We start from the raw sequence: 12,287 nt of genomic DNA, 5'->3' as shown, positions 1-12,287 counted from the left end.
TTTATCAAACCGAATCGCGTTTGGTCCTTAGAGGCCGCCGTACTAAGCGAACAACACGGCAGGCGGAGGTGGCGGGATACATTGCTGCATGTGAAGCACGCCGAACTAAACAACGACACGACACGATGGACCCGATAGCTAAATACATCTCGCAGAAAATCAGTAAGGCGCGATGGCGGCCTATTTCTCCGGCTTTATTACAGCAGCCTGAAGTGTTCGCCACAGGATCCTGGGACAACGAGGCTAGTCCAGATGAGTTACAGCAGTGCGTGTCGCATTCATGTTTCGTTGTTGCTCATGATTCATTGTGTGTTTGCAGAGTAACAGCGTGTCGATCTGGTCGGTGGGAGAGCATGGAGTCTGTAGCACAGACGGAGAGTTTGATGAAGAGCCCCAGTTACTGTGCGCCTCTCAGCATGCCGGGGATGTGCTGGACCTGCAGGTGAGCGTCCACCTGTCCACACACTGCTCACCCGTTACTGGATGCGCTGCCCTTTGTGTGAAACTACGTGTAATATTCAGAAATCGGCGCTTGTTTGAGGCAGCTGTACCATTCACTGCATTAAAGAGGGTCATATGATGCGATTTCAGTGCACGCTAAGCCGGGGCTTCCCCTCACGCAAGGCCGCTGTGTTTTTCGTTGCCACTGACGATTCACGTGAGTGAGTTTTGAGCAGTGTAGAGTAGCGCTTGTTGTTTGTCATTTCTCCGATCACAAATGCAGACATAGTTTTATGTTTATGCGGCGCGATGCAACGTGTAAAAAGACAGTATAAGTCATTATAATCAGTAAGTCGTGAAGACGCTGTGTTTTTGTTGTGAAAGCGAAACTACTTTGTTTGGTCTTCCAAAAGAGGACGATATCCGCTTCGTCATGCCTGGAGCTGATCTGTGCTGGTCGCTGAGGAAATACATCTACAGCCGGGGCTTCCCCTCACGCAAGGCCTCTGTGTTTTTCGTTGCCACTGATGATTCAAACGTGAGTTTTGGGCAGTGTAGAGTAGCGCTTGTTGTTTGTCATTTCTCCGATCACAAATGCAGACATAGTTTTATGTTTATGCGGCGCGATGCAACGTGTAAAAAGACAGTATAAGTCATTATAATCAGTAATTATGTCCCCACTGGATGCAACAAATGCCTCGTTTATAATGGGTTTTAATGTTTTTGTCTCGTCGCTCCGGCCGGACAGGGCATCACAGTATGGTGAGGGGCGTAACATTTCTGTCACACGCTTGAGGTATTCAGCCAATCACAACGCACTGGATAGCTGGCCAATCACAGCACACCTCGCTTTTCAGACCGATGAGCTTTGTAAAAATCGACGCGTTTCAGAAAGGCGGGGCATAGAGGAGGAACAATAATGTACAGTATGTGGAAAATAATGTTTTGTTTTTTTAACCTTAAACCGCATAAACATATTTCATTACACCAAATACACAAAATAATGTTCTTTTTAGCAGCATCATGTGACCCCTTTAAAAAAAAAAGTACAAATCAATTTTTTTTATACAGAAAATTACTTTTAAATAATATGTGAAATATTTGTATTGGGAGAAAAACTATAATAAAAGGAGTCACTGTTGCAACCGTTACGGCCTGCATGTTTGGAAAATATCCCTGCTGAAAAAACCAGCTAAAACCAGTCTAAGCTGGTTGGTTTTAGCTGGTCAGCAGACTGGTTTTAGAGGGGTTTTTGCCACTTCTTTCGCTGGTCAGGCTCAGAGACCAGCTAAAACCAGCTAAGATTAGCCAACCAGCTTAGGCTGGTTTTAGCACAGGTGTTTTTTCTTTTTTTCTGCAGGGATTTACCCACTGTATCTCAAATAGTAGTTGCTAAACTAATAATATCATCGCTTGAGTATTAATAGATGGTACTGAATAGCTTTTATGTTCTGCTCATTCTCTTATCTTCAGTCATATATCTTTATTATCACATGAAACTCTAGATCTAAATCCAAAATTTAGGCCTAAACCTCTTCATAACAGTTTCAAACCATGTTTTAAATGCAGCATGCGATGCATTTCGTCATTTGTAGTCAGAAAAGAGGTCTGAGGTCTTTCTTTAATTTGTGGACTAGTCTGATTCAAATAAAACCGTCCTTTGCATAATCTGTGTAGTTTCTAGATCAAGACCGGCTCGTTTCTGCATCATCAAGCGGAGCTGTGACGATCTTTAAGCTTCAGCCTGACTGTCAGGTAAGTGTTTTGTTTGTTTGATATTTGCATCAGTCTGATCAATTTCATGATGCACAGCAGAGTCTGACCATTGTGATTGTGGCGTTCAGGCTCTTTCGCTGGCTCATGTGTGGGAGAGGGCTCATCGATATCCTTGTGATAATGCACCCTGCACTGCAGTAGTGTGCAGAAGCCCTGAACTAGTGTCAGTGGGTGAGGACGGCCGGGTTACTCTTTACAAGGCAGATCAGACTGAAGTTGTCCGTGTTATTGGTAAGTGTTTTCTGGCTTTCTTTGTAGCACAGACAAAGATTTTTATATATAAACGGTTTCATTCATTTCATCCGATGTCTCCTTTAATTTTTGCGTTTCACTCAAAAAAAGTAAGTCTTTGGATATGAGGGTAAATCAAGACATAACGTTCATTTTTGGGTTAACTTACGCTTTAATTGCATTTGAGCTGTAATGCATATGAGTAGGTCTGACAGGACTGTGTTATTGCCTTTCAACAGAAAATGCAGATAGCAGTACGATTCATGCCGTGACTTTTCTAAGGACGACTGAAGTTCTCACGGTTAACTCCATCGGTCAGCTGAAGATGTGGGACTTCAGACAGCAGAGCGACAGTCCTGCACAAATTCTCTCTCTGTATGATTCACTCACATTAGTCAAAAAACATTAGTATTATTCTATGAAGAAAAACTATATTCATTTGAATCTCCATAAAACCAATAAGAACAAGTCAAGGAATCATATTTTGCATGAAGAAAATACTATTTTCTTGAACCATTGTGAAATTATTATTTTCCAAATTCTCATTACAATTCTCAGTGACCACTTTAACAAATTGCTGATTACTTGTTCCAAAAAACACAACATTGACAGATTTTCCCGTCAATGTTTTAACATCTTAAGATAAGAAATTACCCAAGCTTATTTAGATTTTAAAATTTTTTTGATATGTTAATTAAAACAAATCTTGTATCATTTTATCTGCTGTCTTTTTCTGTTTGCTTGGTTTTTATTTTGTGTTTATGCAACTCTTCTATTATTGTAGCTCATTTTTTGCCATGAAGTCTTAGATGATGACATGGCAATAAAAAATAAGTAACTATTTCTACCCAAGCTTATTTGCCAGCATTCTAGAGAGGACGTCGAAAAGTTGGTTTCTTTTCTTTGCTCATATTTTTTTTTTTTACTGCTCATGCAGCACTGGGGACAGAGTGCCCTTGCACTGTGTGGATAAACACCCAAACCAGCAGCACATCGTGGCCACTGGAGGACAGGATGGGATGCTGTGTATCTGGGATGTGAGACAGGGCAATACACCCTTCTCTCTCATAGAGGCCCATTCAGCGGAAAGTGAGTTTTGTAAACACTTGTAATAGACATTCAGAATGATGCTCTTAAACTGAAAGTCGGCATGACGGCAATTCATCCGTGCATGCATTTCTTTTTCTTTCTGTCTTTTTTTTTTTGTATTTTTTTTTTTTTTTAGTGTTTTGACCTCGCAATGTTTATTAAGCAGTCATAACTGGACCTTCCAGTGAATAAGACACCCGCATCTCAAAATCCAATCAACAACTGATGCATAGAACCAAGTCCCCGCCCTGCAATTTTCTTTTTCGATAATCTGTTTCATTTTGATGTACGTCACAATATGAAAGAAAATATCTGTCGCTGCTTCCGTGTCATCACAACTTTAAACATTTTTGATTACTAACACAGTCACCAGAAAGATACCTGGTTGCTTAAGAGATATTGCACAAGATATACAGTAGAAATAACCTTATTTATTAGTTTAGTATTGTCCAGTTTAAATTAGCAAGCAACTGATATTATTAACAAGGACAGAAAATAAACCATGTTATCCTGTTCATGTGAAATGTCAATATTTTATAGTGTTAAAGCTTAAATGTCAAAAACCTGATAAGTGGTCAGCAGCACTGATTCTGATCTGTTTCTCTACAGTGTGGGAAGTACATTTTCATCCATCAAACCCCAATCACTTGTTTACGTGTTCAGAGGATGGTTCTCTGCTACACTGGGAGACGACTTCAGGATCAGACATGAGCACACTCCTACAGAGTAAGCCAAAACTCCATCACAACTGTAGTAATATTAATAACAATGTGGCTGTCTGATTTTTATCTTAAATATTTTTATTGATCAGATTATCTGATTTGGTTGGTATGCACATTACAGTTACACTTGACCCTGTAAATGTGTCTCTGCAAAACAAAACAAAGGGAAAAAAAATATTCCCATATATGAATTTTTAAACAAATTGCTACATCCACATCTCATTCATGATTGTTTGCTCACGTGTGACAAATTTCCACATGCTGATGTAGATCAATTAGATTACCATATATAACAACCAGATCCATGTACAGCTGGCCGAGTCATGTCTTATATATGCCGTGTACACTGCAGCTAGATTTGGTTGTCAATTGGCATTTTACTGTTTAGTCATGTTTTGTACACACACAGTTCAATAATTTATGGGAGTGACAACTGCATTGTACTACTGAAAAATTCTCCCACAAAATTCTGGTAGTGACAACCGCATTTACCAAAATTTTACATGGTGTCTATGGAACTAAACTACAAAAATGAGTTTGTAATGACGTATTTAAATGCATATCAGAGTTGTCTTTCCTCTGAATGTCCGGTGCAAGAAGTCATAGTGAACAAGGTACAGTGCTGCTTGAAAGTTTGAACCCTTTACAATTTTTTATATTTCTGCATAAATACGGCCCAATTCATCATCAAGTCCTGAAAGTAGACAAAGAGAACGCAATCAAACAAGTACAGAACCACTTCAACTCTGTGATGTTTGTGGGTTTCCTCCTATGAACTGCTTGCATCAGCTCCTTCCACAACATTTCAATTGAATTAAGGTCCAGACTCTGACTTGGCCATTCAAAACATTAACTTTGTTCTTCTTTAACCATCCTTTGGTAAAATGACTTGTGTGCTTGGGGTCGTTGTCTTGATGCATGTAGGCCTGTCGCAATAATCAATATATCGACTTGTCACGCAATATATGTATATGACCTCAATAATTTTTGGTGACGCAATATATCGTCCATTATATTTACTTAAAAATGAATGTCACCGTGTTTTGTACATTCCGCTTGCGCCTGTGTCTTCTGCAGCTTCTCGTACATAACGTGGTGTAGTCATGAAGTGCTAGTTAAAATAAAAAAATACTTCTACAAAAAAAAAGTTGAATCTGCAGATATGGTCTTGTTTAGGGATCTGTGCCTCTGTGCATACAGACATCTGACTGCCGAGTAGTGCTTGTGTGTTTCAGCAATAGTGTGCACCCTTCATTTACAGAGAAAAAGAAGGTCAGGGAAAAATCTGTAGATGGAAAAATCTCCATCTCCAAGTTATTCGTGAATTTTTCTTTTTTTTCCTACTTGTTACTTTGCACTTTTTGTTAGAAAATGTTTATTTATTTATTCAGGTTTTTTTATCATTCATGATCTGAATATTCTTAAAAATTCAAAGTTTGTTGTCATTTGGAAGTGTGTTGGCCTTCTTGCATTATTATGCTGTTACATTATGATTACGAGTAGTGCTTGTGTGTTTCAGCAATAGTGTGCACCCTTCATTTACAGAGAAAAAGAAGGTCAGGGAAAAATCTGTAGATGGAAAAATCTCCATCTCCAAGTTATTCGTGAATTTTTCTTTTTTTTCCTACTTGTTACTTTGCACTTTTTGTTAGAAAATGTTTATTTATTTATTCAGGTTTTTTTATCATTCATGATCTGAATATTCTTAAAAATTCAAAGTTTGTTGTCATTTGGAAGTGTGTTGGCCTTCTTGCATTATTATGCTGTTACATTATGATTATATATTCAGTGGCATAACATGGTCTTTAAAATGACAATAATATCGTTTATCGCAATTATTTCTGGGGCAATATATCGCACAACAAAAAGTTGTTATCTTGACGGGTTCTAGATGCATGTCCCACTTTCTCTTGAGACTCAGTTCTCGGACAGATGTCCTGACATTTTCCTTCAGAATTTGATGGTATAATTCAGAATTCATTGTTCCATCAATGATGGTAAGTCGTCCTGGCCCAGATGCAGCAAAAAAGGCCCAAACCAAGATACTACCACCACCATGTTTCGCAGATGGGATAAGGTTCTTATGCTGGAATGCAAACAGAACACTTTTTCTTTTCTCCAAACAGAACACTTCTCATATAAACCAAAAAATTATATTTTGGTCTCATCCATCCACAAAACATTTCTCCAATAGTCCTCCGGCTTGTCCACATGATCTTTAGCAAGCTGCAGACGGGCAGCGGTTTTCTTTTTGGAGAGCAGTGGCTTTCTTCTTGCGACTCTACCATTGGTGTCCATGGTTGCTCAGTGTTCTCCTGATGGTGGACACATGAACATTAGCCAATGTGAGAAAGGCCTTTAGTTGCTTAGAAGTTACCCTGGGTTCCTTTGCAACCTCGCAGACTATTACAAGTCTTGCTTTTGGAGTGATCTTTGTTGGGCGACCGCTTCTTGGGAGGGTAACAGTGATCTTGAATCTCCTCCATTTCTACACAATCTGTCTGACTGTGGATTTGTGGAGTCCAAACACTTTAGAGATGGTTTTGTAACCTTTTCTAGCCTGATGAGCAACAACAACTCTTTTTCTGAGGTCCTCTGAGATCTCCTTTGTTCGTGCAATGATTCACTTCCGCAAACATGATCAGACTTTCAAAGATCCTTGTTCTCTAAATAAATCAGGGCAGGCAATGACACCTGATAGTCATTCCACTGTTTGAAAACACCTCTGAACAGATGGACTCTAATTTCACCTTCAAATTAACATTTTTTAATTATAGAAATTCACATACTTTTGCACCGCACATACAGTAAATGTAACACTGGGTCATTTTTCTCAATAAATGAATGACAAAGAAAATATTTTTGTCTCATTTGTTTGATTGGGTTCTCTATGTCTACTTTCAGGACTTGAGCGAAAATCTGATGATGAATTGGGTCATATGTTTGCAGAAATATAGAAAATTGTAAAGGGTTCACAAACTTTCAAGCAGCACTGTATGTTTTTACTTATTTTTGTTGCCGATATCGTTTATCGCAATTATTTCTGGGGCAATATATCGCACAACAAAAAGTTGTTATCTTGACGGGTTCTAGATGCATGTCCCACTTTCTCTTGAGACTCAGTTCTCGGACAGATGTCCTGACATTTTCCTTCAGAATTTGATGGTATAATTCAGAATTCATTGTTCCATCAATGATGGTAAGTCGTCCTGGCCCAGATGCAGCAAAAAAGGCCCAAACCAAGATACTACCACCACCATGTTTCGCAGATGGGATAAGGTTCTTATGCTGGAATGCAAACAGAACACTTTTTCTTTTCTCCAAACAGAACACTTCTCATATAAACCAAAAAATTATATTTTGGTCTCATCCATCCACAAAACATTTCTCCAATAGTCCTCCGGCTTGTCCACATGATCTTTAGCAAGCTGCAGACGGGCAGCGGTTTTCTTTTTGGAGAGCAGTGGCTTTCTTCTTGTGACTCTACCATTGGTGTCCATGGTTGCTCAGTGTTCTCCTGATGGTGGACACATGAACATTAGCCAATGTGAGAAAGGCCTTTAGTTGCTTAGAAGTTACCCTGGGTTCCTTTGCAACCTCGCAGACTATTACAAGTCTTGCTTTTGGAGTGATCTTTGTTGGGCGACCGCTTCTTGGGAGGGTAACAGTGATCTTGAATCTCCTCCATTTCTACACAATCTGTCTGACTGTGGATTTGTGGAGTCCAAACACTTTAGAGATGGTTTTGTAACCTTTTCTAGCCTGATGAGCAACAACAACTCTTTTTCTGAGGTCCTCTGAGATCTCCTTTGTTCGTGCAATGATTCACTTCCGCAAACATGATCAGACTTTCAAAGATCCTTGTTCTCTAAATAAATCAGGGCAGGCAATGACACCTGATAGTCATTCCACTGTTTGAAAACAGATGGACTCTAATTTCACCCTCAAATTAACAGCTAATCATACAGAAATGTAACACTGGGTCATTTATCTCAGTAAATAAATGACAAAGAAAATATTTTTATCTTAATTTGTTTGATTGGGTTCTCTTTGTCTACTTTCAGGACATCTGATGATGAATTGGGTCTTATTTATGCAGAAATATAGACAATTGTAAAGGGTTCACAAACTTTCAAGCAGCACTGTATGTTTTTACTTATTTTTGTTGCCGGATCTTGCTATAAAGAAATGGCAAATAAGAATAAGCCCAGCATGTGTTATCTTGGAAATAAGCCACAAACCAAAATCGTGTGACCTGCACCTGCCATTAACTGCATAAACTGCATCGCTTTATGAGCCCCAAGAGACATAATAAGTGGACAAACTTCCGCAGTTCTGTTTCGTACACACACAAAGTTATAATTTAGGGGATTCACTCCCGTATTTAAATGCAGTTGTCACTCATGAAACTTTACAGTGTGCATGTGGCCTATGTGTCTTAAACCAAAGCCAGGATTTATAGTACAGTAAGTATTATAGTACAGCTGCCCTCTTTATCCATTTTAATTTGCCTCCTTTCAAATCTTTCTTGGTGAAATCTCATCACAAGTGATCAAAGGAGATGCATTTGAGATGCTCGGCTAACTACTTGCATCTTAATACATGGATGAGTGGAAACAGGGCAATGCTGTCAGACTTCAAAAAAAAAATTTTTTTAAGGTTTTTTTACTTATTTTTGTTGCCGGATCTTGCTATAAAGAAATGGCAAATAAGAATAAGCCCAGCGTGTGTTATCTTGGAAATAAGCCACAAACCAAAATCGTGTGACCTGCACCTGCCATTAACTGCATAAACTGCATCGCTTTATGAGCCCCAAGAGACATAATAAGTGGACAAACTTCCGCAGTTCTGTTTCGTACACACACAAAGTTATAATTTAGGGGATTCACTCCCGTATTTAAATGCAGTTGTCACTCATGAAACTTTACAGTGTGCACGTGGCCTATGTGTCTTAAACCAAAGCCAGGATTTATAGTACAGTAAGTATTATAGTACAGCTGCCCTCTTTATCCATTTTAATTTGCCTCCTTTCAAATCTTTCTTGGTGAAATCTCATCACAAGTGATCAAAGGAGATGCATTTGAGATGCTCGGCTAACTACTTGCATCTTAATACATGGATGAGTGGAAACAGGGCAATGCTGTCAGACTTCAAAAAAAAAATTTTTTTAAGGTTTTGTTGAGCCAAGCTTTTGTTTTCTAAAGGTGCACTCAAGTTTTTGTTCATATTTTTCTGGCTCTTATCCCAGTAGTACCAGTGGGTTTAGACCAGGGCTGTCCAAACTCGGTCCTGGAGGGCCGGTGTCCTGCAGAGTTTAGCTCCAACTTGCCTCAACACACCTGACTGGAAGTTTCTAGTATGCCTATAAGAGCTTGATTAGCTGGTTCAGGTGTGTTTCATTAGGGTTGGAGCTAATTTGTAATCGGACTGAAAAGCCTTCATGTAAACACCTTAACTGAGGAGAACACTGTGCTTAGTCTTCTAATGGACCGTTTTTCATATTTCTGGGTTTCACAGAAGCCGAAATTTCTCAGAAGTTGGGTAAACTATAACAGTGAACAGGAGACTACATTAAATATTTTTTTTGTGTGTTCCCCTTTGCTCAAATAGCAATAGAAAAACTCCACAATAGTGTTTCACGAATTTCAAAAATTTGATTGAGATTGATAACAGCAGTCAGAAGAGAAAATTATGTCAAATTTACAGTCACTCCCACAGCTGTTGTATTAGGAACACCAAAAATTAACACAATATTATTGATGAACGAGTATTAAAAGTGCTACATTACAATGTTGTGACTACATATTTAGGAACCTTTAAAAAATCTTGAATAGGCTATTGAAAATACCGTATTTATTGAGCAATAATATGAAAATAGTATTTGGGTGCCTTATAGTTCTGATAGTGTTTGGGCCTGAATCTAAGAAAAGTATTTACATTTTATAACCTTTTGAATTGAAGTGACAAAATAAACACACACACATGTTGGTTTTTATGGTTTACGGGGACTCTCCATAGGCGTAATGGTTTTTATACTGTACAAACTTTACCTACATCAACCCTACACCTAAACCTAGCCCTCACAGAAGACTTTACGCATTATTAGATAAAAAAAAGAAAAGAAAACACCATTTAGTATGTTTTTAAGCCTTTTGAATTTTGGGGACACAGGAAGAGTCCTCATAAACCACCTTCACATTGTAATACCCATGCCATTATACAAATGTGTGTCCTCATAAATCACATAAACATGCGCGCGCACGCACACACACGTTGGGTTTCCATGTTTTATGGGGACATTCCATAGGGGTAATGGTTTTTATACTGTACGAACTGTATTTTCTATCCCCTTACCCTAACTCTGCACCTCACACAAAACTTTATGCATTTTTAGATTTTCAAAAAACGTCGTTCTGTATGATTTATAAGCTTGTTTCCTCATGGGGACCAAAAAATGTCCCCACAAAGTCAAAATTGACTGGTATTACTATCATTGTGAGGACATTTGGTCCCCATAATGTATAAGAGGACAACACACGCAGTCAGAAATGGCACTGTTTACTGAGAATAAGCATACTACCATTAGGATGAGGACAGACCATAGATGAGGGGCTCTGAGACTCAGGCATAGCAGCATAAATTAATTCCCACCTGTTGCAAAAAAAAAAAATATTTATCATTTATAATATCTATTTTTCATAGTGAACTACAAATATAGCTTACTCTAAAATGAATATGTTATGCAAACATGTCGAACACGAACCACGGTTAAGAGGTACATTTATTATGTAACAAACTGTGTCCACTCGAAAGCAGTTGACGCATCTCTTCCACTCGCATTCACACAGAAGGGCCTCTCGTCTCGTCAGGCTCCTCTGGGGGCGGAGCTCTCGAAGAGGGCGGTTTACAACATCCGGGCTTTTGTGACGCGCATGACAACCGTTGTTAAACTCAAGACGACAGTAAATACCAAAGAGAAGCAGACGGTCCTTCAGCAAATACATGCATCTGTCAGACACAGCAGAGGAGGTGTTCGCGGTTTAAAGCTCGCAGGGGGCTATACATGTCCAAACACGATGCCTCACCAACATTAAATGGTAAGTGAATGTAATTCGTTTTTATACGGAGTATGGTAGCACTATGCTATCGCCTCAGCTTTAGGCCTCAGTCACCTGTTGTACCGATTCATAAATGATTTATCAGCTTTAATATGGTAATATGCAGTATGAATAATGTTTAAAGTTTTAAGGGCTTTATGTGGCAGTACTTCTGCACTCTTCAGCAGTTTCAGGCCTAACTGAGTTAGCAGTGCCTGAATCAATTGGACACCACGACTGTGTTTCAAAACCTGTAGAGATGCCTAACGTTACCTAGACAACACTTTTGTTGTTTCATTATTATTACTTTTTTGAGGATCACCATGTAGCTGTTACAAGCTTTAATCATGCAACTGAAGTTGTATTGATGATTATAACAATTCTTCTGTGTTCCCTCATGCATGTTTACTGATGCACTGACTAGTGTGCAGGTGAAATATTGAAATCCAGGCAGTTTCACTCTTCCACCCAGGAGACTCTTCACATGAAGAGGGGCGAGAAACCCGAGGGATACAGACAAATGCGACCCAACACGTTCCCTGCGAGCAACTACAGTGGCAATAGTCAACAAATGCTGCAGGAGATCCGAGAGAGCTTGCGGAACCTCTCCCGGTCATCAGATGTTCCCAAAACCGACGTGAGCGTTGGGAAGGGACCGCCGGACGATCCCAGACAACAAGGGCGCAGCAACAACCCCAGGAACCCCCACCATCACAGAGCACTGCAGGAGATCCGCAGGTCACTCATGCCATTTGCTAATGAAACTACCTCCAGCGGACACGCTGCAGATATCAACAGACACATGCTGCAAGAGCTGCAGGATGCTGGCTTTGATGAGGTAATGGACCTTGTTGAATCTGGTTGGAGCTGAAAATACTGAGATGAGAAGTTGGTATACTCTTTCCCCCCCCCCCCCCCCAATGTTATCTTT

General features: G+C 39.4%; 2 protein-coding genes across 2 annotated transcripts in view; both read left to right on the top strand.

Moving 5' to 3' along the window:
- On the top strand, positions 1–7,170 carry nup43 (nucleoporin 43). The gene is made up of 9 exons (XM_016231824.1): positions 1–242; positions 320–442; positions 2,119–2,196; positions 2,286–2,448; positions 2,688–2,823; positions 3,386–3,537; positions 4,147–4,263; positions 4,349–4,361; positions 7,164–7,170. The coding sequence occupies exons 1-9, from the start codon at positions 126–128 to the stop codon at positions 7,168–7,170; spliced, it is 906 nt and encodes a 301-aa protein (XP_016087310.1). The 5' UTR covers positions 1–125.
- A 4,005-nt stretch (positions 7,171–11,175) lies between these two features.
- Positions 11,176–12,287, top strand: part of LOC107550539 (serine/threonine-protein kinase LATS1-like) — a 15,586-nt gene continuing 14,474 nt past the window's right edge. The window contains exons 1-2 of the mRNA XM_016231854.1: positions 11,176–11,356; positions 11,788–12,206. Coding sequence (XP_016087340.1) covers positions 11,323–11,356; positions 11,788–12,206 — 453 coding nt within the window. The 5' untranslated portion in view covers positions 11,176–11,322. The remainder of the gene's footprint in view (positions 11,357–11,787; positions 12,207–12,287) is intronic.

This window comes from Sinocyclocheilus grahami, unplaced genomic scaffold (genome assembly GCF_001515645.1).
Source record: "Sinocyclocheilus grahami isolate Dianchi unplaced genomic scaffold, SAMN03320097.WGS_v1.1 scaffold400.1, whole genome shotgun sequence".
Classification (NCBI taxonomy): Eukaryota; Metazoa; Chordata; class Actinopteri; order Cypriniformes; family Cyprinidae; genus Sinocyclocheilus; species Sinocyclocheilus grahami.
This window is presented reverse-complemented; position numbering and strand designations above follow the sequence as displayed.

Bases quoted from the DNA above. Each gene is read 5' to 3' on its own strand.
- nup43 (XM_016231824.1), top strand. From the start codon at position 126: ATGGACCCGATAGCTAAATACATCTCGCAGAAAATCAGTAAGGCGCGA. The intron at 243-319 runs GCTAGTCCAGAT...GTGTGTTTGCAG, and splicing joins CAGGATCCTGGGACAACGAG to AGTAACAGCGTGTCGATCTG. The intron at 2,197-2,285 runs GTAAGTGTTTTG...TGTGGCGTTCAG, and splicing joins AGCTTCAGCCTGACTGTCAG to GCTCTTTCGCTGGCTCATGT.